The 26,894-nt window shown below is 45.2% G+C and overlaps 1 protein-coding gene across 4 annotated transcripts in view; it reads left to right on the top strand.

The window, feature by feature from the left end:
* SMARCAL1 (SWI/SNF related, matrix associated, actin dependent regulator of chromatin, subfamily a like 1) overlaps positions 1-26,894 on the top strand; it is a 56,426-nt gene that overhangs the window by 9,040 nt on the left and 20,492 nt on the right. For all 4 annotated transcript variants that reach the window (XM_064286699.1, XM_010602086.3, XM_003406072.4 and 1 more), the window contains 7 exons: positions 64-114; positions 4,938-5,124; positions 9,141-9,291; positions 11,438-11,596; positions 14,473-14,538; positions 20,132-20,272; positions 24,001-24,219. In XM_064286699.1, the coding sequence (XP_064142769.1) occupies positions 64-114; positions 4,938-5,124; positions 9,141-9,291; positions 11,438-11,596; positions 14,473-14,538; positions 20,132-20,272; positions 24,001-24,219 (974 nt within the window). The remainder of the gene's footprint in view (positions 1-63; positions 115-4,937; positions 5,125-9,140; positions 9,292-11,437; positions 11,597-14,472; positions 14,539-20,131; positions 20,273-24,000; positions 24,220-26,894) is intronic.

Here is a 26,894-nt window from a genome sequence, read left to right as displayed (position 1 = left end):
GGTGTGGTGGTGGGGCAGGAGAGCAGGGCGTCATGCTTACTTATTTGTTTTTTCTTATTGCAGACTTCAAGACCAGGAAGTGGAACTTTCTCTTGGAAGAGCATAATATACTAGGTGAGATGCCCACCTTGCTTGTTTCAGATCCTGCTAGTGTTGAGCTTTAATAATCTGCCTTAACTTTAACATATTTTAAAAGAATGGGGTCCACTCTCTGCTGCGATAACTTGAGATGCTTGGGTGCAGCCTTGCCCACTTCTGAGAGAACAGCTTCTCAACAGCCCAGGCAACGGAGGGCCTCCTCCTCCTCTGGAAGAGTGTTGCGGTACGAGTACAATTCCTCAGGACCCTCAGAGAAGTAAGGGTGTGAGGACTTGGGAACCAGATGTGAGCTAGGGTTGCTTAGCTTAGATTGAAACTCCCAGCCTCCTTCTAGAACTAGACGATCAAGGAAGGTAGGCCAGTCTTAGTGGTTCGGGCTTCATAATGGGCCAGATGCAGAAGTCAGGTTAGGGCCTTAAGTGTTTTAAGAAGCACTTCAAGGGACTGGCCCAGGGATGGGATATGTGCACAGATATCCTAAGTTTAAGAAGCAGAAGCCAGTTGTGGCTTATCATTTTTCTTCCGCGTGCCCTGCCTGCATGGGGCGGTAATACCTGAGAAAAGGGGCCATAGCTCGGCCTCTCGTGCAATGCCAGTCTCTCATCCATCTTTCAGGCAGTAACAATTCAGCTGGTGCAACTACATTCCTCCTGCTTGATCCCCTGAGGGTTTGTGGGGCCCCCAGCCAGTGGGAGGAGTCATTTGTTAGGACCAGTTAAGCCGTAAGAGAAGTGGGAGCTCTGAGTCACTGGCCACCTTGGCCACCAGGCTAGAGCTTGAATGAAGAGGGAAAGCCAATTCCTTTCGTTTTTCTCCTTCTAACCTGTGACTTACTGTGTGATATTGGGTAATTCAACATTCTGGGTTTCATTTGTGCCTTCAATGAAAAAAGGACGTTCTTAATCTCTGCCTTGCTGACTAGGAGTGAAATATAAGGGAAAAGCTTTTGATTCTGTGATGATAAGCTCACTGTAAACTACAAGGTCAGGTGTAATATGATATGAGACTTACCATATTTGGTATCAGTAAACACTAGCAGGGAGTCCCTGGGTGGTGTAAACAATTAGCACACTAGTCTCCAAACCGAAAGGTTGGAGGTTCGAGCTGATGCTGAGACACCTTGGAAGAAGGGCCTGGCAATTTACTTCCCAAAAATCAGCCATTGAAAACCCTAAGGAGCAGCACAGTTCTACTCTGACACACATGCGCTCACCCTGAGTCAGAGTCAACTCAGTGGCAACCGGATTGGTAAACGCCGGTAGAAGCCATAAGGTCAGCCTGCATTGATTTGACACTCGCTGCGGCTTGTGATTCGGAGGAAATTATTTGACCAGAGCTGAATTTTTTTATGGGAAAAAGGAGTGAGTTCTTCCCTCTTGCCTCTTTCTCTCTCAACCACAGGAAAATATATAAATATGTTAGCTATAAAGGCTTTGGCTTTTATGGAACAACAAAAAGGAGGCTACTAAGATCATTAGCAGATGAATGTCATGCTGAAAATCATGCCTTGTGACTCAGCATTTCTAGAATAATGATTCTCAGTCTTCTGTGGAAAAATCTGATGAAAATAATGACTTCTTCACCCAGAAAAATGTACCTAGTGGCCACATATAAATTTTCACATCTGATTTTAATCATTGCTTGGATCTCAAGAATCCTAGGTCTAGAGTTCAGATTGATTTTTTTCCTTTTTCCCATTACAGTGTCTGGGGAAAAAACTGACCCTTCCCATTTCACAGATTGAAAAAAGCTCGGGCCTACGGCAAGAAAGAACTCGCTTTCCTTAAGCAGCTCAGGGTCACAGTCAAGTCAGTGACAGAGATGAGACTAAAACAGTCATCTGAGTTTGTAACCTGACCCATGATGGCATTTAGAAGCCAGTTACATGAACTAGAAAGCCAGGAAAGAAGGCACCACAGAATACAGCAGTCTCAAGCTGAGTATCCGATTCCACCATTAACACACTGTAAACCAGGGGAATTGACAGCTCTCTTCTCACCCCTGGGTCTCGGTTCCTCATGTGTGAAATTAGATTATTGACTCTGAGCTAGCGAATGTATGTTTGAAACTAATTAAGAAATGACAATAAGATCTTCCAAGTCTTTGTGTGCTCATGGATGACATGGTGATAATTCTTTTCTTTATACAAGGTGAACCTACGAGCTCTCATCTTCTCTCCTAAGTGACTTGAGGCCTTTCGCCCACAGTCAAGTTAGCATTAAGGCCTTTTGTTTACTCGCAACTGTCTCAGTTCAGAAGGGTTCTGTGTCCCTCCTCAACCATCTTGTCTTGTCATCCGCTATTTGAAAACATCTCTGTTACGTGGCTCAGTCGAGTTCTTCCGAAGAGCTCTTGTAGAAATGACTTCTAGATGACTCACGATACCAGACAGCACATTTCAGTCATCTCCCCCGGCACCGGGGAAAGGACAATAGAGACAGTTGATGATAGGCATTGGTGGCTTTCTCAGAAACACACCCAGCTGGCTGAACTAGCAGCCTAGGATTTGGGAGACAGTAGTGGTGGGAAATAGGATGGAGGCTGGCTTGTTCCTCTCAAATGTCTGAAAGAACAGAATGCTTACAAAGCACCCGATTTCACACCGACCAGATCATCAGCCGTTTCTTAGCTCCCATCAGGTATTTCAGTTCTGAAGATCACCAGGACTAAAATGACAGTGGTTTCCCAGAGCCCATGGCATGCTCATTCTCCTGAAGCATACAGAAATCAGCGTGCTTAGATTAAATTTGGAGGTGTAAAATATATTTCTGCATCAAGATGGACAGTCTCTTTGATATTAAAGCCACCAACCTTATCTAATTTCCTATCAAGGTGATTGTGTTCAAGGAATCTGTTTCCAGAAATAACTGGTACTTTTTTATATTAAGGACAGACATGGATTTAAATATATTGAAAATACAAAGCAATTTAAGGTAGCAGTAGAGGGATTAACCCTCCATTTGATGGTCGTGGCAAAAGACTTAGAATACCTTGTGAGGATGTTAAGAAAACACAAGACCATGTGGAATAGAGAACCAACAGCTTTAGAATTTCAAATAACTTTGGGTAGAAATGAAATATACTCAGTTTCTTTCTCTTTTTTTGTTCCCTTTATTGGATCCCAGAGAACAGTTAGACCCTTGGTAGATTACTGTGACTCTGCCAAGGTGCCTCTGAGAAGGTGAAAAGAGCAGTTAAAGATCTGTCAACAGTGGTCGCTCTTCTAATTAGATTTTTCAAAGGAGAACGGTAAAAGGGAAGAACATCTTGAAAGCCACAGTCCACAGTACAGCAGCATGTAGTTACTAGTTTCAACGATACTTCTACCACTGGGGACCTCTAGGTTTGTCACCTTCCCTCTAACTTTTTCATTTTTAACTTGTCTTTTTTCCCTGTTAGAATTGTATCATTTATATCTCTTTTTTTTGTTTCCCTGTTAAAGTTTTTTTCTCTTTTCTTAATTTTAAATCAAGTGAGACTAAATTTTTTTTAAAGGCAAAGTCAATTAAATTAATTTGTTTTTGTTTCTATGTAGATCCCAAGTAATTTATTTTTCCCACCTGAGTGAATGGCCTTGACTAAAACAGATTTCCCCATCCATTATACAGAGTCTAGGACCAGCCCAGCTGGAAGGAAAGTAAAGGCCTCCCAGTGTGAGATTTAAATGAAAGAGGATAACGATGACTCTTAGTAATAGCTCAGACTTTAAGCTTAGCAGGAGTAGGCAGGCTTTTTTTGTAAAGGTCCAGATAGTAAATATTTCAGGCGCGTGGGCCATGTGGTCTCTGTCGCATCTGCTAGGCTCGGCTGTGTCTTGGTGTGAAAGCAGCCAAAGTCAGTACGTAAACAAATTGGCATGGCTATATTCCAATAAAATTTTATTTACCAAAGCTGGCAGGCAGCAGGCTGAATTTGGCCCATAGGCCCTCGTTGGCCAATCCCTGCTTTAGAGGATAAGTAGGGAGCTGTCACCTCCAGGCTAACGGATTCTCCAGCTGCTTTGTCACGCTGATCGGTACTGTAAAACTCCTCTCTTTTAAGGGGAGATAATTATTCCCTCATGAAAAGGATCAAAAATTTGCAGGGGCACTTTCATTTTTATCAGTTTGTGACCTTTGCATCTACTCTGCCTTTTTTTCTTACTTTCTTTTAAGTAGCATTACATTTCTACTATCCTAACAAATCCACCAGGCACTCCTTGGAAACTATGGGGCAGTTCTACCCTGTCCTGTAGGGTCACTGTAAGTCGGAATTGACTCGACAGAAACGGGTTTGGTTTGGTTTTTGTTTTTTTTTTTTAACATCCTTCCAGTCTTCCAGAGCACAGTGTTTCCTTGCCTGTTTGCAGTAGGGAAATTAAGAGCTCTCTGCCTTTTCCAACATCGAAACCACCAAGACCAAACAGAAGGAGAATAGAAAAAAGGCAAGATTTAGTCAACTTAAGATTTGGTTTTTATAGGACATTTAGGGCTGATTTTGTAGACTATGGAAATACTAAGGTAAATTTTTTAACAATTACTTTTGGTTAAAAAAAAATCAGTCACAATACGTTTTATGGTTCATTCCAGCATTTATGTAGTAGAGAAAATCAATTTTGCATTATCGATTGCCTTCTTCTTTGAAGTAATTAAGGAACAGAAGAAAAACTGGTTATCTAGATTCATGTCATTTGCCCAGGATACATCTGTTGGCCTCAAATTCCTCTTCAGTTAACCTTTTTGAGAAGATGGTATACAGCAGAATTCCAGTTATCGAACTTGGTGTATCGAAGCCCCTTCTCCCCCTGGATCTTTTGGGAATTAATACTCCAGCACACATGCCTCTATTCTTTTTTCTAGTTGAAAAGGTGCGCTACCTCCCACAAGTTCAGCTGGATCCTCTGCCCAAGACAATCGTCCAGGCTTTCGCTTCTCAACTCCAGAAAACGTCTCTCCATCTCACAGAGGATACCCCTGAGGCAGACCTTTCTGGAGTGGACGCCAAGCTGGTGTCCAGTCTGATGCCCTTTCAGAGAGCTGGTGTCAAGTACGTCCTTGATCTTCCTCTCGATTTCTCTCTTGAATCAGATCACTCACCATGAACTGGTTCCGATGCTTCCTTTTTTATGAACACTCATCTTCCACGAATGGCTGGAGGCATCTAGGGATTAAACAGCTAGATGGGCTGCTGCCAAAGCTTTAGTGTGACCATTGATCTCAAATTCGTGGGTGAATCAGGACTCTGGGTTGCAGGTGTGCAGAAACCCAACTCAAGCTAGTTTAAGTGAAGAGCTTTATCAGCAAATATAATAGAAAATACAGGGTCTCAAAAGACGCCATCAGGGCTCTCCGTCCCTCTCTTGGCTCTGGTTTCTTCTTGGTTTACCTTGTTCTCAGCCACGCTCAGCCAGGGCCTCCCAGCTTACATTCCATCAGCTTAGCAACCCAGCATAAGTACCTGTTTCCTAGTGGGTCTGGTGCTGCCCCGGAACCAGTCACGGTGGCATGAGAGGCTTGGAGCCTTGCTGGTTAAACCTGGTGATAGGCCTGCCCATGGAGCCAGAGGTTGGAATCTGCCCAGCTGAATTCCTTGGACTAAGAGCAGGAAGGGGTGGTTCTCCAGAAGAAAGCCAGGGTGCTCCTAGCATAGAAAGAAAAACATAAACCAGTGTCCTGACTGGTCCTTTTTTCCACGGTTTCCTAGGAAAAGTAAAATGACAGGTTTAAACTTGCCTTCTGGTGAAAATACGGGAGGCCAGGGAATGGATAGAGAAGGTCTTGGACAGTCTGCCCAGAAATAAGAAGTAGATCTGTTACTAGGCAATGTGGTTGGAGATAGAGTCCCGTGAAAAGAGATGAAACCTAAATTAGCAACTGAACTGACCAGTGGTTCCAACAAGTCCTAACCCCTGCTGAGAATTTGCATTTCTCACAAGTTCCCAGGCAATGCTAATGCTGCTGATTAGGGACCAAAAAGCCACTATCAGAGCAGTAGCTCTCAAAATTTATTATACATAAGAATCACCTGGTGTTCTTGTTAAACTATAGATCCTGGTTCGGTATATCTGGGATGGAAATACAAATTTTCAGCAGGGGATTTGAACCGGGATGAATGGGTTCGAAGTCCTGGAAGTGAAAACTATGACAGCCTGCCTGCTTGTGGCTTAGTTGGGGTATTGGCTAAAGCTTGGCTACTGCCTTGACAGGATATTGTTCTTTGTGGGCACTTTGGGCACAGTTGTACCTTACTACATTCCTGTGGTCCTGGCTCTGTCCACTGCCCCTTTCTTCTTTCCCTTCTGTCTTCCATCTCTCTTCAATTTTACACACTTGGCAAAACTTCGTCTTTCTTTGCTAGTTTAATCCTCCATCTGTTGAGATGCCTTTGGGCCTCATTTTCACCAGACTCAGGGTGTTTCACCCCACCCCTGGACATCAAGTTCTTACTGGTTCCATCAACGATCCTGGGTCCACGTGGTGAGGGCTGGTCTTGCTGATTAACCCACTGCCCGAGAGAAAGAGAGAGGTGAGGTGTGTGAGTGACCCCCACACTTGCATTAGTGTGGGAATCACAGCATGGATGGCAGTTAACCTTTGTCCCTCTTGATGGCTCTGAAGCTGTTAACTGTAGCTTTTCTTTAAAACTTTCAAATTAAATCCAGATTTTAGCTTTCATCCTTTGAAGAGGGGAGTTTGGTATTGGGGAAAGGGGGCTGTTGATTCCATGTTTTGTTTTTTTATTTTGTCATGTAAGAATTGCAACGAAAGCTCCCTTGAGGTCCCTTAAATATATATATCAGCTTCCTTAAATGTCTCAATGGTGCCATCCAACAGATGAGTGAATTGAGGCAGTTATTTGCCTCAAGTCACTCAGCTTGCAAAAGTGGAATTGGGGCTTAAATCTGTGTTTTTGATGTTCCCTGTTATACCCAGGTACCCTGTAGAGGATGACATTCAGCTGTGTTATTGTTTATCCTCCAGGCCTTTTCTTCTCTTTGTTCTCATTTTTGGCCACTTCATTCCTTAATTGGGCCACCACAAGGCAGAGAAAACAGAAAGCGAAGTTCAGGGGGTCCACTGTGCTTCAAGAATGACTAGATGGGCCAGGCCCTGTGGGAATTGTGAAGCCGAGGAGCGTGATACAAAAGACACTCAAAGGATTAGGGTACCGACGGCTTCTGCTGCTCCGGCTGCTCCCGGTCCTCCCTGGCTACCAATTTTGTAAATCAGGAAGGAGGAGAAAAACTTACCTTTTCACACCTGCCCTGCCCCATCAGTCTGTGTTGTCGGCTGGTCCCAGGAATGATCTGGAAGATTTACTAGAGGTCAGTGTGCAGAGAAGAGGCTGGGCCTGTTCAGGAGCTGATGAGGTGACATACAGCGGTGGCCAAGGCCAGGAGGCTGCAGGAACAGACCCCTCCTCCCACCTGGGTGGGCCGTCGTGGCTGTGGGGAGGACCAAGATGCCGTGACATGGCCCTCTTATCTCCTGTCTGCTGATCCTTAGGCAGGCTGGCCTCAGGCCCCCTGGGATCTGCTGCTCAGTGTTCCGTCTTTGGCCCTGGGTGTTAAACACTGGCTTTTTAGCTGGGCAGAAACAGTAATTCCAAGTGATTCAGCAAGGCCATGTGCAGCCTAGAATTCTTGCAGCTCATTAGAAAGATGATTAGTTGATCATCTAAAGCTGATTGGAAGAGCTTACATTCTGTTTCTGCTCAGTGAGTAGGAAGGAAAAAGACGTAGTGGACTGGCTTATTATCAGGTTCCTGAACAAATGGCCAGTTTGTCAGTAACTCAGATGAAAGAGGACTAGTGTTTAGAACAGGGGACCAGACATCTGTCACTCGAGATCCTTTAAGGTTTTCACAGATTCATCTTACAACCTTGAGCAAGTCATTTTTCCTGTTTGTGCCTGATTCTTTCTCCTTTTTGTGGAATACTAGTTAGAACGGAAACACTTCCCTAGCACTTCCGATGGTGCAGGCACAGGTTTAAGTGCTTTATATATTGGCTTTATTATCCTCCGAGCAACTCGATGGGGCAGATACTGCTCATACGCCCGTCCTACAGCCGAGGGAGCTGAGGCACAGCGAGGTTAGGTGACCTGCCCAGAGGTATAGGGCTGCTAAGTGGTGGGATTGGGATATCAATCTGGGCCAGTCTGGCTCCAGAAAAGCACAATAAGCCCTTATTCATAGACTGTTAGCAAGGGCTGTTGCACCTAAGGGCTTTAGGATTGTGGAGGCTGCTGTTTAATGAAAAACCTTACGTGTACAGGAGTTCGCGCTCCCTCATACACAAACACTGTTGCTCTCATCCTTTCTTCCTTCTGTCCTTCTCTTCTCGAGCATTTTCTATCTTCTAGCTCCTTCCCTAGGCCTTCATGCTTACACAGCTCTCTGAGATCTCCAGAAAGCCTGTTTTAGCCCATGGTCTGTTCTGACAGCAACACATCTTCTTTCCTTCCTTTCTAGGAAGGTTTCTCAATGAACAAGTGGGCCCCACTTTAGTCCCTTCTGTGGACTGACTGGAGTTCCTGGCTGGTGCAGTCAGTGCACTCAGCTGCTAACCAAAAGGTTAGAAGTCGGAGTCTACCCTGAGGCACCTCAGAAAAGAGGCCTGGCAGCCTACTTCTGAAAAATCAGAGCACAGTTCTACTCTGACACACGTGGGGTTGCCATGAGTCGGAATCACCTCCGTGGCAACTGGTTTTGTGGACTCTTTGTCACTCCTCCATTCATATTCCTTGGGCCTTGCCTGCATTGGATTGGGACTGACTCCTCTTATTGGAAACTTCTTGCCCTGGCTCCCATGACCTACTTATCTTCTAGATCTTTTCCCTACCTTTTGGGCCACCATTTCACATTTTCCCTATTTTGCCTTTTTTTGTCCCTCTTAATTCTGCCCCCTACTTGATTCCTGCTCTTCCCTCTTCGGGGAGCAAGTCCCTGCTTGTGGCCTGTGCTGGGTAGTATGGGAGCCCACTGAGAGCAGTGTGTACCCACTTTATGGATCCCACATTACGCGACGCGCCTGGAAACATCCTGACCTTGTCTCTTCTCAGTTTTGCCATAGCAAAAAGAGGCCGCCTGCTGCTCGCTGATGACATGGGCCTGGGGAAGACCATCCAAGCCATCTGTATAGCGGCCTTTTACCGCAGGGAGTGGCCGCTCCTGGTGGTGGTGCCGTCGTCTGTGCGCTTCACCTGGGAGCAGGTCAGTTCTCTTTGCACTGTGATGCTGACGAAGTTTTTCCCTAGTGTTAGAGTATTAAAATAACAGTTTGGGGACGGGGCCTGGGATCTTTAAAGACCCTGTCTCAGCCAAAGGTGGGAAGGGAGATGTGATGGCCTCCTTAAGGCCAGGGAGATGGTTTTCTGACTTGGAATCAGGTTATACCTTTAGGGAAGAAAAGCCAAGGAGTTATCAAGCTCAACTACTAGTTGAAAGGTTGGTGGTTCAAACCCACCCAGCGGTGTCTCACCAGAGATGCCTGGTGGTCTGCTTCTGGAAGGTCACAGCGTTGAAAACCCTACGGAGCAGTTCCGCTTGGTAGCACGTGGGGTCATCGTGAGTCAGAATTGACTCTGCAGCAACTGACAACAATGGCGGTCAAGCTCAGGGATCCACGCCCGTCTGTTGACAAGATTTCCTAAAAATAACCCGTTTTTTCAAATCCGTTCCAGCTCCGGGCAGCCCCGTCTGTGTCAGAGCAGAGCCGTGCTCTGCGAGTTTGCAGTGGCTGACTTCTCCAAAGTAGATCGCCAGGCCTCTCTTTCGAGGTACCCCTGGGTGGATTGCAAGCTCTAACCTCTCAGTTAGCAGCCAAGCGCATTAACTATTTGCACCACCCAGGAACTAGAGAGTTCCAAATAAAAAAGAACCAAACCCACTGCCATTGAGTCGATTTTGACTCTTGGTGACCCTATAGGACAGAGTAGAACTGCTCCAGAGGGTTTCCAAGGAGCGGCTGGTGGATTTGAACTGCCGGCCTTTTGTTTGGCAGCCAAACACTTAAGCACTGCACCACCAGAGAATTCCTAAGTACCCCTTGATTTTCAAAAGATTTTTACCTCCTTTATCCTTCTTAATCCTGTAACAGCCGTGTACATGAGACGTGGTAGATACTAGCCCATTTACAGGTGAGAAAACTGGGTCTCCAAGAGGTTAAGTGCCATGAGGAGCACTGCGGGAACTTGAGGTTACATCTCCTGACTTCTTGGTCCAGGGTTTTTGCACTCCATAGCAAGCAGTGTGGATAGGATGCGCGCTGCCAGGTAACTTTATCAGTAAAGAACGTGGCATAAACAGTGGATTATCACGTGACCTCAAGCTGTTTCTACATAAATCCAGGGATCAGAGTGGGCTGTGAAATGAATGAAAATCCTTGAGACCAAGCTCAGTGACCTACCACTAGAGAGGAAGGAAGACCTAGTTCACGGTACATAACTTGACCCTGTTTTGTGCTGATCATGTCAGCGACCTCCCAGCTTGGCTTCTTCTTAAAGCCTCAGTGAGCTGTGCCTGCTATGATCCTCCTGATGCCCAGATGTGCCACTCTAACTGAAGGAAGGCAAAACCTAAAAAATGGGCACCTAAACGATACTGCCTTCTTTTCCTGTCCTTGTGATCTGGATTCTCCCAGTGCCTCTAGAGACTGGTGATTCAATATGCGTCCTTGTTCCAGGTGTGTTAGGTTCCCTGAGCACCCCAGAAATTCTAGGGAAGAGACTGACGATCAGATGAGTGTAGGCAGTACTGAGATTAGAGGAAGAAAAAGCACTTCTGATACCAGAATAGTGTCGCCTGGGCAAGCGGGGCAGCACCTGACAGAAGCAGCAGTGGTCTTCCATTGGCTCCAGGTACAGTTTGGCTAGAGATGGTAGGATTTCTGGAGTGAGCAGATGGCTTTATAGAAAATACAGACAAATATTTTCATCGTCTTCAATAAACATTTATGGTTTGCCTTCCGTGTACCAGGATCTGGTGGTACATAAAATTGCTATTAAAAAGGGTCACCTTCTTTCCGAGCAGAAACTTGCCATCCAGCTAGAGACCACAGAATTGAAACCCACAGACTTCACAAAGTGCCTACCGACAAGTGCTTACTCACCAAGGAAGGAAGTATCCTGTTAGTGAGAAGTGAAGGAGAGTGGATGGGGACAAGGAAGATGGAGATGATTGGGGTCAGTGGGGGTAAGGGTTATGGCAAACGCCAGAGGGTGTGGAGGGTAGACGCTGAGTTCATTTTTCAGGACATGTTAAAGTTGAGAGAGTGTTGTCAGTGATTTGGCTGGGGTTACCGCTGGTGGCTGCTGAGCTGGGTCATCATTTTGGCTCTGCTCTTTGCTATCGTTCCCAGGCCTTCCTCCGGTGGCTGCCATCTCTGAGACCCAGCTGCATCAACGTCGTGGTGACCGGGAAGGACCACCTGACAGCTGGCTTGGTCAACATCGTCAGTTTTGATCTTCTTAGCAAGTTGGAAAAACAGCTGAAAACCCCTTTTAAAGTTGTCATCATTGTAAGTGACCTGGCCCAGGCTTTAAGTACGTTACCTCTGAAAACATTCTTCTTAAAAGCTCAGCAAACTTTCATACCTGTAATCTCCTTTAGTCTCACTCGGTTTCTAGGAGAATAGAAGTCACTGTTTTTTATTTTGTGAAGAACTGACATCTCATTCGTCTCAAATAGTGGTTCTCAGCCCTGACTGTGTATTGGAATCTCCTGGGGAGCTTTTTTAAAAGTGCAATTTAATAGGCCTCTGCTGGGGGTTTCTACCCCATCTCTTCCCATCGTGAGGCCGTGGATGGAGGCCAGCGTGTGATACCAGACTGCCTGGGTTTAGAGAACTACACCTAGATGGCATCTTGTCAGAATGCCTCAGGTGTACAGTTCAAACAATTAGCAAGTTTTCTTCCTGCCAAAAGGAAGATCCCCCCCGCCAAAAAAAAAACATTTTTACACTTCTTATTTTAAAGAAGCCTTTACGAATGTCCTGTTCCCAGGTTGACAGCGCATCGTTCAGTTGCTGGCTTTCTCTCTTATCTCCTCACATACTTCATGAGGAAAGTCTAGAGAGACTTGGTACCCAGCCACTTCCATCAGTACTGAATACATTCACGCGTTGCTTAATGTCCGTGATATGTTCAGTGAAATAGGATGTTACGTGATTTGGATGTTGTGTGAGCATCTGGGCCTGTGGGGCTCCCAGGTGCACAGGACTGGAGGCTGCTGTGTGGCTGATGGCCAGGATAGCTCCTGCTGCAGATGCCTCAGGTAAGGGCTTGGCTGGGTCCTGCCTGGCGTGCAGCCCTACATTCCCGTGATGCTTGCCAAACTTGGGTGGTGGAGAACAGGATTGGGCACCCGTTCCTCCCAGTGGCAGAGGTACCTGTTCCTGTGGATGGGGGGCAGTGGGGCAGGCTTGCTGCCAAGTTGGCCTGTGGGTATCCCCTAGAGGTTGAGTGCCAGACACAGACGTATATACGGTCGGATGTAGCCTGAATGGACGTCTTGTGGTGCCTGACTGTATACCAACATGTTTCACAAACAAAAACTTATGAAAAAGCGAACAGCTCCTCCCATCCCTGCCTTCATCTGTCCAGTCCCCAACCTGATCAGGTAACCACTAATAAACATTCAATGGCAAAGCATGTTGTTGATTTCCACTGGAAGTTGATGCTCATTTTTCCTTTTGGAGAAAGAAGGAAACCTGATACCTCCAGATGATATGAAAGGTCTTGCTGTTCTTTCTCAAACTTGTGAATTTAAAAAGCCCATAACATTTTCCTTCTCTTAAAAATAAAATTCTCTATTGACAATGACTTCCCAAATCTTGGTGCTCAGAATTGGGCTATGTTTCTTATCTAGGAGAGAAAGAGTTGTTAGGAGGCCCAGAAAAATAGAGCCTGTCCATCATGCAAGTCAACAGGAGAACAGTAGAGACCTGTGCATGGTGTTCCCACACTGGGCTAACTTGTAGAGAGGCCCATCCACCCCTTTGTTCATCTGAAGTGTTCAGTAGCAGCCCTTCACCCATCACTAAGCTCTGCACTGAGGGTGCAGAGGTAAGAAAGGGCAGCCCTGTCATCCATGGGCTCACAGCCTAGTAGGAAAGACAGACACACAACAGATCGTTAGCACATTCTGAGTGCTTTCATGGAGCTGAGAACGAAGTATCATGGGAGCTTAGAGAAGAGAAAGAGAAGATACAGTTGCTGACCTCGGGGGATCTATTGTTATGTGTTGGACATGAGAACCATACTGTGTTCTGTTCCCTTGTGTATCCTCCGTGCTTTCTGCTCTTCTCTCTCCTTAAACACCTTTTACTCCTGACTCTTATAAGGGCCCCGTCATCAGGTGTGAGTATGCATGTTACACCCAGGCTTGTGCTGTCTTCACATTTGGGGGTTCGTCTTACACTCCTTCCTATTGTGCTTTTGAGGTCTATTTTGGTTTACTGTAGCTGAAATAGGACAGGAGGGTTTCTTACAGTTAATCCTCAAGGACCAATATAGGTGAGCCATCAGGGTGGCTGACACCATTAGGTGCTTACAAAGGGGCAGGACTGTTCTAAGAGCACATTTAAGACTTACATCAACCTGTACATTAGGTACTATTATTATACCCATTTTACAGGTGGAGAAAGTAGCACCACAGAGAAGTCAAGTAGTTACTCGAAGTCACATAGCAAGTAATTTGAACGTGGGGCAAACTAGAAATTCTCCCCCCGCATATGAACAATGTATTAGTTACTCATGTGGCCCTGGAAAGTATAACAAATCTTTTATCTGCCGGGCACAGAATGCAGAGAGCTATCAATAGTCTACCTCTGTTTTCTCAGCATAGCAGTTGAGCCCCTGAGGACAGAAATGGTTTTCCCTTCTCTCAGCTCCCACAATACTTTGTTCAGTTCACCCCTCTGTGATGGCACGTGTAACCTGACCTGATACATGGTCGGTGATATTGAACTGTGAGCCGTGAGGGCAGGGGCTGTCCCGCTCAGCCCTGCCCCCCGTGCTTCTCGGCAGTGCAGGGCACACAGTGGGTCCCAGCACATGTTACTCTATGTGCCATACAGATGAGAGATGCCTCTCACAAAGCAGCAACCTGCCTTTCAGTCGTTTCTTCATCACTGCAGTCTCATAGGGCAGGGGATCCACTAGCCCCACTTTTTAGGTGGACAGCTGTCCTCAGAGAGAGGAGCAGCTTGTCCAGAGCGAAGTTGAAGTGCCACCTGAACCCTGGTCCTTGCCTCGGCCACAGTGCTGTCTCCAGGAATAGAAGGTGGCCCGAGAGGCAGCCCTAGTGGAAACACCAGGCCAGGCCAAGCCTAATGTGGGGCTCTTGCTGTCCACTCAAGATTTGGCCTTGTTCACCTGTGTGTTTTCTTTTCAGGATGAATCTCACTTCCTCAAAAACAGTAGGACTGCCCGCTGTCGAGCAGCTATGCCCATTCTAAAGGTGAGTGTTGCCGAGCGCGGACTTCCAGCCTGAGCCCACTTGGCATGAGACCCCACAGTGTCTTGCTGGAGCTGCAGGGGGTCTAAGTGGAGCAGGGGCTGCAAACTCAGGGCTGTGGGCTATGGACATCAGCACTGACTTAACCATTAACCAGTTGCCGAGGAGACCCTATGAGTGTCAGAGCAGAGTTGTGCTTCCTAGGGTTTTCAATGGCTGTGATCTTTAAGAAGTGGATCCCCAGGCCGTTCTTCCAAGTCACTTGTGCTTGGATTCAAACCGCCAAACTTTCAGTTAGCAGCTGAGCATGTTAAGCATGTGCGCCACCAGGGACTCCTTGCCTTGACTTAAGGCAGCTCTGCTTACAGCTTTGGGGCCAGTTTAACTTTCCTTCCTAACTTCCTGCTCAGGAGTCAAGGCTGTCTATTGTGTCTGTTCCTCCAAGATGAAGAATTTCATGGCCTGTTGAAGGCCACAGGCTAGCTCACCTGAAATCCAGAATCTTCTGGCCTCCTGCCTGGTGAAGGGAGAGGTAGAGGATCTAGCCACTTGTCCTCTAAACAGCTCAGGGGAAGCTGCGTGTCCTCAAAATCATCTGCAGTGGCAAAGCTGTCATGTTGCTGGGAACCATGGGCTGGGAGAGGAGAGAGAGGTGCAAACTCAGAACCCAGCTGGAGCTGGTGGTCAGCAAGAAGCGCCGGCAAAGCTGAGATGCACCTAAGCCAAGGCCCTTTTCTGTGGCTGCCCTAAGCCTTTTTGTTAACAGGAGGACCAGCATCCGTCTTCCTTACTGTGAGGGTTTAAACTTGTGGCTGAGGGATTGGCTGGTAGGAGTCCTGGCTTCTGAGAGGAGGGGAGGGTCTGCAATGTGGGTTTCTGTCTCAGTCTGAGGTATCCTGACTTGCAATATGGGCTCTGTGTCATGTGTCCTGGCCCCCCAACCCCTGACCAAGGGAGGCCCCCCCGCCCATTTTCCTCCATCTTTCTGGAGTGTGCTTATTCCTAATATGGGGGAGGGGGGAGTCCATTTAGAAAAGTAGATTTTTCTCTTTTGACAAGTTAGAAATCTTTAACAGATGACTTTGGAGGGATCCACTTTGGTTAATGTAGACTGAGCAAACAAAAGCGTGTGTTTATGTGGCGCACTATTAAAGCAGCCTTGGTGTCGGGCCAAGATTTTAAAGCTGCAGTTTTTATTGCTTAAAGGAATCCTGAAGTTTTACCTAAAGTACACTTGGGGAAACAAATATGCCAAATGTTGATTGAGCTCAGCTTTTCAAAATAATCTTACCAATCCTCACTCCCTCCAAAAAACACACAAATGTCTGCTCGTTTTGAAGTCTGTTTTATTTTTTGTTTTTAGAAATAGCAAATGATATGATACATCTTCTAAGATAGGATTATGTCATATGCTCCAAACTTAAAAATAAAATTACTTAAAAAAACTTGATCCTCTCATAATAGGGGGTCCTGGACTGAGTTGTAGAAAAATGTAGGACAAAATTCTAACTCAAAAAGAAAGACCAGACTTGCTGGCCTAACAGAGACTGGGGAAACCCTGAGCATATGGGCCCCAGACACCCTTTCAGCTCAGTAATGAGGCCACTCCTGAGGGCCACCCTTCAGCCAAAGATTGAACAGGCCCATGGAACAAAACAAGACTAAAGGGGTGCACCAGCCCTGGGGCAGGGACTGGAAGGCAGGAGGGGACAGGAAAGCTGGTAATAGGGAACCTGGGGTTTAGAAGGGAGAGTGTTGACATGTCGTGGGGTTGTTAACAGATGCCATACGACAACGTATGTACTAATTGTTTGATGAGAAACTAGTTCTGTAAACTTTCATCTAAAGTTCAAGAAAAAAAAAGACAGCAATAAAATAAGTTAAAAATAAATACTAAAAAAACTTGATCCTCTGTTCATATTGTCCATAAATATTTATATATCCATAGCTGTTTATGGACACATTTAACTCAAGCATTTTTCCCAGGGTAGTGACCGTCTTTGGGAAGCTTTAGTATGTTTTCCTTAGAAAAATGTTAATAGACCATGGTTGGTACTGTGGTTCCAATATTACAGCCATAACTAAAATTAAATCTGTACCCTGATTGTTTAGACAAAAGAAATTGCATCATAGATAGATTATATTGTTAAAGTTATAATATGAAAGCTTCTTAGCAACCGCCTTGTTAATGTTGTCTGGTTACGCAAGCTGAGCTATATATTGGTTTCTGAAATGTGCTTCAGAGCCAGACTTTTTAAGGCAGTGTTTACATCTTTAATATCTTGGCTGTGTTTCATAGTGGCACGTTTAAAACAAATCTTTTTGCTGCTAATTAGTATTCATTGCTCTGCGTTTACTATACAACTTTGATGAATTTGTAGTTTAAAATGGGACCCGTGAGTATCGCCTGCTGCTCCTAAGGGTGCCTTGAAACAGTCTCTTTGTAACATTGACTTCACTTACCGCTGCGCTGTTTGCGCGATTGGGGTGTGGGTGTGAGTGGGGGGCTTTTTGTCATTCTGTTAATCAAGCCGTTCTTCTTTCTTGGCTGTATCTTCATCTAGATCAGAGTTTTTCAACCTCAGCACTATTGACATTTTAGGATAGATCATTCTTTGTTGTGGGGGACTGTCCCATGTGTTGTAGGATATTTAGCAGCATCCCTGACCTCTACCCACTAGATGCCAGTAGCACTACCCAAGATGTGACAGCCAGAAATGCCTCCAGACATTGCCACATGTCCCCTGGAGGGCAGATCACTTTTCTTTCCCTGGTTGAGAACCACAGCTCTAGATACTCTAAGAAAATTAATCCAACTATGTCTTGTCTGGTGGTTTCTTTCCTTAGCCAGGTGAGTTAACTGTGTAGTGTTCAGTTAGTGCTGAGTTACATAGTTGGATGCATTTGTATTTTCTAGGTTGCAAATGACATAAATCATATGCACCATTTGCAGCTGGGCATGGATTAAAATAGACGACAGTGATGACAACACAAACATGTTGGGGCTGAGCTGAGAGCAGGCCACATCGCTTTGTGACAGTTGAGACATTCTGGTTTCTTTTCAAAGTTGGCCTTTTTCCGTAACACTGCCTCTGCTTTTTAACACCCACGGACATCCATTTGCAGCGATCCCATCACTCTCCAGTCAGGAAAGATTATGGGAGAACTGACTCAGTATTAACTACATCCTATAAATATCGCATGGAGAATCCTGGATTCATTTCCATACCTGATTTGGGAGCTTGATCCCCAGACAAGCACAGTGACATAAGGGAATAGGTTTGGGATGATGGGCCAAACCCACTGCTGTCAAGTCAATTCAGACTCACAGCGGCCCTATAGGACAGAGTAGAACTGCCCATCAGTGTTTCCAAGGTTATCTGTACAGGAGCAACTTGGCACATCTTTCTCCCACAGAGCGGCTAGTGGTTTCGAACCGCCGAACTTTGGGTTAGCAGCCGCTTTAACTGCTGCGCCACCAAGGCCCGTTGGATGATGGGCAGATTTTTCCTGTTGATAAAACTTTTCATTTTTTTCCCATTTCATTGAAATGGTTTTGAGCCATGGCAAGCAGTGCTACAGACGTCATTCAAGAAGCTCATTGTTATTTTAATGAGTATGCATTAAACCGTGCAGGAAATTAGAAGGCCTGGGTAATTGAACTGTGGAAAATTATAGCTGGAGAAATTCCTGGCACACTGTCGTCATAATGGAATTGGGTAGTGGTGGTTGCTGAGAGGGCAAAAGTGCATCTTGAGAATTGCATATATTGTATATTTGTCATTTTTCCTTCCCTGTGTCTCACCTTTATTTATTTTTATGAAGCAGCGTGCCTATTTGAAAACCTAATCCCCCCTAGGTGATTTACTGCTCACGGTTGCCTCAGACTACAGTCATTAACTCAAGGTTATAGTGGTTAACAAGCTGTTTCTAGACAACTGAGTTCCACAGTAGGGTCCCTTCCTGGAGCTGAAATGAATGTAACCTCCAGTAATTTTTGATGATTGTATGTTCCAATGCAGTGAGAAATGTCTCTTTTTTAAATTTCTATTGTCTTTCCCATCTTAATGGAAACCCTGGTGGCATAGTGGTTAAGTGCTATGGCTGCTAACCAAAAGGTCGGCAGTTTAAATCCACCAGGTGCTCCTTGGAAACTATGGGACAGTTCTACTCTGTCCTACAGGTTTGCTATGAGTCGGCATTGACTCAACGGCAGTGGGCTTGGTTGGTTTTGGTTTTCCCATCTTAATAAGAGGTGGGATATTGGATCTGCTCTTCTTGAGTCAGCTTGGTGTCAGAGTAGTGAGAAGCCTGGAGTTCGTCGTCATAATTGACCAGCTATTTATGTCCCTCCTGCCCACTGCTGAGCAGGCTGCTGCAAAACAGGCTGAGTTTAGGGTAAATAGACTCGGGCCCACCTTTTTCAGTCCATATTAACTGCAAAATGAGCTTGAGTCAGGGATCTCTGGGCCCGAAACACTGTGAGGTTGAGTTAATGAAGGTCGTTTTTTTCCCCCTAAAGAAAATAAAATAGAGGCTTATACATAGACAATCCCCGACACTTCCTCTTGGAAACAGAGTTCAGGTCTTAAGACTTATTATCTGATTGTAAGTTCAACTTGGACATCAGAAATCCATTCTGGAAGAAGCTCAGGCCTATCACTGACCGCCCCATCCCCACTTCCTTTTCCAATGCCAGCTTCTTTGAATTCACCCCATGTCCCCTAGAACACTAATTAGCTTCCTTCTAAATTTTTTTTTCAGCCTGTAGTGAACGTTTATTGATTACTTTCTTTGTACCAGGCACTATATTATAGAATATGAAGGCTAACAGAGCCTAGTTTTTGATCACAAGGAGTTTATAGTCAGAAGGACAAATATTGTTTGATTCCACTTATATGAAATATCTAGAATAGGCAGATGTATACAGACTTAAGGTTATTGGTGGTTACCAGGGGCAGGCGGGAAGGAGGGGGAAAGGGAACTCATTGCTTAGGAGACACTGGTTCTGTTAAGAGCAATGGAAAATTTGGAAATAGATAATGGTGTCGATTGTATAACATACTAAACACAATGTCACTAAATTGTACGTGTGAAGAATGATGAAATGGCAGATGTTTTGTTACATATGTGTTTACCACAACGGCAGAAGAAGTAGTTGTTTGCATTCTAGCGGGGGAGAGAGAAGAAAATAAAATTCAGTGTGATGCGTTAAGCACCAAGATAGAACTTGGAAAGGACGCCATGAAGACAGTGAGGACTTAAAGAAACGGAGGTGACATCTAAGTGACCCCGACAGTGCCATCAGGCTCTCTGGTCATGTACAGTCTTTTTTTCTAGTCACGGTACGTTTGCTTATTGAGCCCATGTGTGGGCCACAGAGTTCTGCAAAGAGGCAGCCTTTAGCGTCTTTGGGATCTACCCTTGGTTCTGAGGCGATTAAACTTGAGAACTGCCAGCAGTCAGGTGTCCAGGAAGTGAAAACCCGGGGGTCTTGCTGTTCCTGGTGGCATCCAGCTCCTGCCTTCTTGGGGCAGGTTGAATCTCCCCTGTGTCTCTCCCACGTCTTCTCAGCACTTTTGGCTGTGTTTTCTAGGTTGCCAAGAGGGTGATCTTGCTGTCGGGCACACCAGCCATGTCTCGGCCCGCAGAGCTCTACACCCAGATCATCGCAGTCAAGCCGACTTTCTTCCCTCAGTTCCACGCCTTTGGACTGCGCTACTGTGATGCCAAGCGGGTATTCTTTCTGTCTTGCCTCTTTGACCCACGCATCCCTTGCCCTGATCTTATTTTTCCTTCTCACTGGCCGTGTTGTGGACAGAACACTGGCCGGGGAGCTGGGCTGAGGTTTTAGTTCTGTTTGGCCTAACTCTCTGACCTGAGAGTTTCCTCGGGGGTAAGATGAGAACAATCCCTTCTGACTTTAATATTTGTGGTGATTCCAGGCCAGTGTTCTATAGTAGGGGGACCAGTGGCTAATGCTAGATGTGTGGGGCTCAGAGAGCCAATGGTAAGAGGTGCGGCTGAGGCCTCTGCAGGGGCAAGAAGGTGAGGTGGGGGAGGAGTATGAAGTAAAATGAAAAAATCTTGTCTGTGCTAAGACAACAGGTGGGAGCATCATCTCAAGCTGCCTTAGGTGGGTTTTTGTCACTGAACCTTTGTTCACAAGTGGGGGCTCATTATGGTGACTCGTTCCTGGTCAGTGGCCAGAAGCCTTTGACTTACAGATTATTCCCATGAAGAGGGTGCTGGTGGAGCAGAAACCTGTGGAGCTACAATCTGTGCAGCCTGAGTTCTCCAGAAATGGCCGGGGAGACTGTTAACACAAATGCCATCGCAGTCAAAAATCTGTCTTTCTACCTCAGTTTATTAGTGGTTACCAGGCGGAGGCAGGAGGGCGGGGGGAGGGAGACTCATTGCCTGGGGGACACTGAGCTTCCGGAAAGGGCGACAGACAAATCTGGAAACGGTGATGGTTGAACAACAGCTGAATGTGATTAATGTCACGGAATTATACATGTAAAAAACCGTTAAAATGGCAAATGTCTGGTTATACATGTATTTACTGTAAACCAAAAGCCTATTGCCATCAAGTCAATTCTGACTCTTAGAGACCCTGTAAGATAGAGTAGAACTGCCCCATAGGGTTTCCAAGGAGCGGCTGGAGAATTCAGATTACTGCCCTTTTGGTTAGAAGCTGAGCTCTTAACCGCTGTGCTGCCAGGGCTCATATTTACCACAGTAAAAAAAAAAAAAGAGAACCATCAGTTAAAAAAAATCTCTTTCTAAAACCTTAATTCAGACCTTCAGGATTCCTGTTTTGTAATCAAATCGAAAATTTACAGAGCCCCTGTTTACATCTAAGATGCTGACGGTTTAGAGAAATGGCTGCAGTTTACTCACGTGCCATCTATGACAGAAAAGACTCACTATTATGTGAGTTTGTGATGTATAAATAAGATTATCTGTCTTATTTTGAAATACTTTTTTAAAAGAAAAAAGTTTTTTCAAGTACTTTAAAAGATATCCACTTACATTCAAACAAAGTACTTATAGTGCAAACTGTAAGACTTTGCAAACTTAATTGCAAACCATCTTTAGCTGGTTATTGAAGCAGGAAACTTCGCAATTTTTGAACGTGTTTAAAAGTCATACACTGCTTTAACAAAATCTAACCCACTTCCCACATGGCCCAGTCCAGATGAGATTGATGGCATATAGTTTTGATGATTCCTCAAAGCTCTTCAGGTAATTTTTACCTTTCTCCTAATTGCCAATGATTCGCTTTCTGAAGAGGGTCTTCTCTCCCTTGACTATCTAGGTCCATGGGGTAACAATGAAGTAGTGACGGAAGGACTCCCCAAACTATCCCTTCCTGTATTCCCAGTCTCAGGCCACCATCTCCCCAGTTCCTTGAATTCTCCCTGTTCTGTCCTCTTCCTGCCCTCTTTCCCCCCAAATAAAACAAACGTAGCAAACCTACCACGTGGCAGTTAATAAAATAAAATAGAATTGGTATTTTTTAAGCTAAGGGCATGAGGCATTGGCGGTTTGGTGGTAGCATTCTCGCCTTCCATGGGTTTGATCTGTGGCCAGCGCACCTCTTGTGCAGGCACCATCCATCTTTCAGTAGAGGCTTGTGTGTTGCTATGATGCTGAACAAGTTTCGGTGGAGCTTCCAGACAAAGATAGACTAGGAAGAAAGACTTGGCAATCTGCTTCCGAAAATCAGCCAGTGAAAACTGTATGGACCACAACTGTCCAAGCTGCAAGTGATCCTGGGGATGGCACATGACCAGGCAGCATTTTGTTCTCTTGTGAGTGGGGTCGCCATGAGTCAGGGGCCGAGTCTACAGCAGCTAACAACAACAAACTAAGGATGTGGGCATCTTTGTATCCATCCTTCCATCCAGCCCAGTGCCTATACATGTTAAGTTTTCAATAAATGCTTGTTGGATTGTGGTTATCCCAAAGCCCAATTTAAAATCTTTTGTGTTGTTAGGTCTTGGCCTGCAAGATGAAGAGCTGACGGGATTAGCACTTTGGAACATAATATCTTAATTAATTATGATACCTACTTGTTCCTAGCGTGATTTTTATATAACGCTGCCCATAAGCGAGAGCTGCTTTTGATTGGTCACCTTCAAGCAGTAAGAGATGCCACTGAGCAGAGCACCCCATGCTGAGCTCATTTGTGACCCCAGAGCTATCGAAAGGCATTTGCTGATCTCAGAGTATTTTTTAAAAAGAAGAAACAGCTTTTGATCATTTTATTTCTCCTCCTTTGACCTTTTTACTGGCCTTAATCCAACGAAGGTTTATAGGACACCTACCATGTCTCCGGCTGTTAACCGAAAGGCCTGTGGTTCGAATCTACCAGCTGCTCCAAGGGAGAAAGATGTGGCAGTCTGCTTCTGTAAAGATTACAGCCTTGGAAACCCTTTGGGGCAGTTCTCTGACCTATAGGGTCGCTATGAGTGGGATTAGACTGGATGGCAATGGATTTGTTTTGGGTTACCATGTCTCTTCCATGACTCTAGGTCCCGGGCCCTCAAAAATGAGCACACCTAGCACCCACCCTCAGGTAGCTCACAGTCTATGAGGGTGAGGGAGAAGGGGCATTGAGTGGTGGAAAATATAAGGGAGCAGAAACTGTGGGTCCTTAATTTTCTGTGAGTGTGACCTTTTTTTTTTTTTTTTTTCAGTAAGACTGTTGGTGAAGGATAGAATTTTTATTTTAATTGGGAACCAGCTGTGCGACAGCGAGTAGAGTTTTGAGCTCACGGACTCTCAAGAGGTGCTAAATGAGGGAACCGTGTGCGCGAAGGACTGCCTAGGTGCTCCTGAAACCACCTCTGGATTCAGCCAGATGGGCAAAAGCCTGTGTTCTAGGTCTCCCCAGTCCCGAACCACTACCACCCCCACCACTGCCACCACTTTGATTGATTTTTCTACATTGTACTTGGTTCCATTGGTGTAACCCATAGTGAGGACCAACAGTTTTTAAAATGCCTGTAAAACTCATCAGATAAAGGTGTTACTGACGACATTATCCATGGCATTGTGCAACAGGCTCTGTAGGACAAACCCTAGGGAAGATGTAGTTTTCTGTGTTTAAGATGCAGGAATATCTGACAAGCTTAGTTTTTCTTTTCTTTTCTTTTTTTTTTTTTCATGTAATGGACACCAAATTGCTTGACTAATTAAATTTCCCTTTTGGTATTTGCTGCTGGAAAGTTCAGTGCCAAATTGTAGAACGTCCTGATCTGTGTTTTTCGTTCACCTCATTCCTGACTCTCTTTTTCCCCTTTTCCTTTCTCACCTATTTCTCATTTTTATTATTTTGGATGTTATATGTCCTTGTAAAGCCGTATGAAGTTCCCTGAACAGAGCCGGGATGGTGGTGGTGGCCTGGTAGTCAGGCCCCATGAGAGCTCTCACTGGGCTCTGTCTCCTTCTCCACAGCAGCCCTGGGGATGGGACTATTCGGGCTCCTCCAACCTCAACGAGCTGAAGCTCCTGCTGGAGGAAGCGATCATGCTGCGACGCCTCAAATCTGACGTCCTTTCCCAGCTCCCTGCCAAACAGCGCAAGATGGTGGTCGTCGCCCCGGGACAGATCAATGCCAGGGCCAGAGCAGCCCTGGACGCCGCAGCCAAGGAGATGACCACCAAGGACAAAACCGTAAGATCAGGCTGGAGATGGGTGTGTGGAGGCAGACATATCCACAGGTGTTCCTTCCTGTGAGGGTGCCTTGCACACTACCCAGAGTTCTTGGACTTGCCTTTCTGGAACCTGTTCTCACTTCCCTGGGCAAGAACAGGGAGCCTGTTTTATTTTCACCCCACCTAGTCTGTTTAGAACGTCTCTTACTAATTTGTAATTTTACACTTGTGTGACGTCCCTGGGTAGTGCAAATGATTAAAGTGTTCAGCTGCTAACTGGAAGTTTGAAGGTTCGAGTCCACTCAGAGGCACCTCAGAAGAAAATCCTGGCAGTCTGCTTCCCGAAAATCAGCCTTGAAAACCCCGTGGAGCACGGTTCTACCATGACACACATGGGATTGCCCTGAGTCAGATTCAACTCCATGGCAACCGTTTTTTGGCTTTTATACTTACGTAAATAAATGTTGACAGATGGTCGTAAAAATAACCTCAGGGGAGCTGTAGGACGGGGATATACAGTCTGAATTCCTCAAAGAAAGTTGAAACTCCTGTGTAGTGTGTTTCGAGAATGCCTCTGTGTAGTAACAGTTGTTAGAAATTACCCTACATGTACTCGATGTATGTTAGTCCTCTAACAACGCCATATTGCTCGCTGTAGTCCTAATAACATACCGTATACTTGTGTAATTTGTCTAACAACGTAGAGTTTTCAAGCCCTGTTAATGCTTGAATCCTTATTATATCCTTTAAGGTTAGCAGAAGCTGGCGTCTCCATTTTACAGAGAGGGAAACTGAGGAAAACCACTGAGCTTGAGGCTTGCTACTAGCCAGCAGAACTGAGGCTACAACCACACCTGTTACTGCCCCTGCATGTTAGGGCTCTTTTTACTGTGGCGGTTTTATCTTTTCAAGACATTTTTTAGATTTAATATCTGTCTTCAGTGTCACACTGTGCTAAGTATTAGAAAGTAATCTACACCAGCTCTGCTTCCATCCTCTTGGAATAAAACCTTGTAGTTTTCATTGCCAAGGAAATAACAGTCATTGACATGTGTTAGCATTATCATAAAGTATTATCTGGACTTGATGATACCCTGTATGAAGAAATTTAGATACAGATGCGGTCTCAGCCTTCTAGGAGATTACAAATAACTCAGAATGATTAGACAGTTTATGTGTTTTTTTTAATGTTATTTTATCATGCGATGAGTGGGACTGGCTGGTAGCTGTAAGGAACAGGTCAGGTAGAGGAGGCCCTGGTAAACTGTCCCGCCATGCTCAGCTTATGATGTATTACCTACACTAATCTGGATGATCAGAGGAAATAAGCAGGTATGCTTTCCTTCCCATGGATCTTTCACAGTTCCGTGACATTGATGAGAGCATACAGAACAACAGCAACCAAAACCTCGTTGCTGTCAAGTCAGCTCTGACTCGTGGCGACTCCGTATGTTACAGAGTAGATTGGCACTCTACAGGGTTTTCAAGGCCGTGACCTTTGAGAAGCAGATCACCAGGTCTTAATTCTGAGGCACCTCTTGGTGGGCTCAAACAACCAAACTTTCAGTTATTAGCTGAGCGCTTAGCCACCTGCACCACACAAAGACCAAACATAGACCAGACCAAACCAAACCTGTTGCCATCAAGTCAATTCTGACTCACAGCCACCCTATAGGACAGAGTAGAACTGCCCCATAGTTTCCAAGGAGCACCTGGTGGATTCGAACTGCCAACCTTTTGGTTAGCAGCCATAGCTCTTAACCACTACGCCACCAGGGTTTCCACATATAGACTAGTGGTTCTTAAATTGTATTTCAGTGGAACCATAAGCTGAACCCAATGGGGCAGTTCTGCTCTGTCCTGTAGGATCGCCATGTGTCGGAATTGACTTGATGGCACACAACAACAACGACATAAGCCGAACTAGGGTGTTAGGTTGCTAAATCAATCTGGGTGGTCTTTTTCTGGTTTACAGAGATAAAAATTCAATGAATAGAAAAAATTTTTTCTCGATTTTAAGTTTTTCCTTTTAACTTTTTCTTAAGTCTTGTAGGTCTACTAACTTTTTGTCTGCTAGTGAAATCTACCAGATGAGAAAACCAATGATCAAGTAGGGCAAATGTAATATTAGTGGAAAAAATTCAGACATGGAATATTTTTAGATGCAAAGATCTGAATATTTATAAAACACTGTTTTCTGCTAGTAAAGCCATTCCTTGTGTGTGTGATGGAGTTGAATCTTATCAGTACTTCATGGGATTCCCCAGAGACTGCCCTCGCCCCTACCTGGTCCACCTCCTGCCAAGTTTGAACAGCCAATGTAGACACTGAAAAAGCAATCAGTGGGTGTTTGAACTGAGGAGGAAAGTCACATTAACTGGCCAAGAGACATTTGCGAATTATGCCGAATGGCCAAAAAATAAAAATAGAAGCACCATATTTTTACACAAATAATGCGTGCCTTCTGTGTTTGCCAACTGTGACCTCTCCCCACGAGGTATTTTCAGAAGCACCACTATGCCAATTTTTGTTACATGTTGCTATAAAAAAATTAGCATAGGGCACTTATGAAAATAAGCTCCATAGGGTTTTCAAGGCTGTGATCCTTTGGAAGCGGATTACCAGGCTTGTTTCTAGAGGTGCCTCTGAATGGGTTTGAACTGCCAACCTTGTGGCTAACAGTCGAGCAGTTAA

This window comes from Loxodonta africana, chromosome 6, assembly GCF_030014295.1.
Source record: "Loxodonta africana isolate mLoxAfr1 chromosome 6, mLoxAfr1.hap2, whole genome shotgun sequence".
In the NCBI taxonomy this organism is placed as follows: domain Eukaryota; kingdom Metazoa; phylum Chordata; class Mammalia; order Proboscidea; family Elephantidae; genus Loxodonta; species Loxodonta africana.
This window is presented reverse-complemented; position numbering and strand designations above follow the sequence as displayed.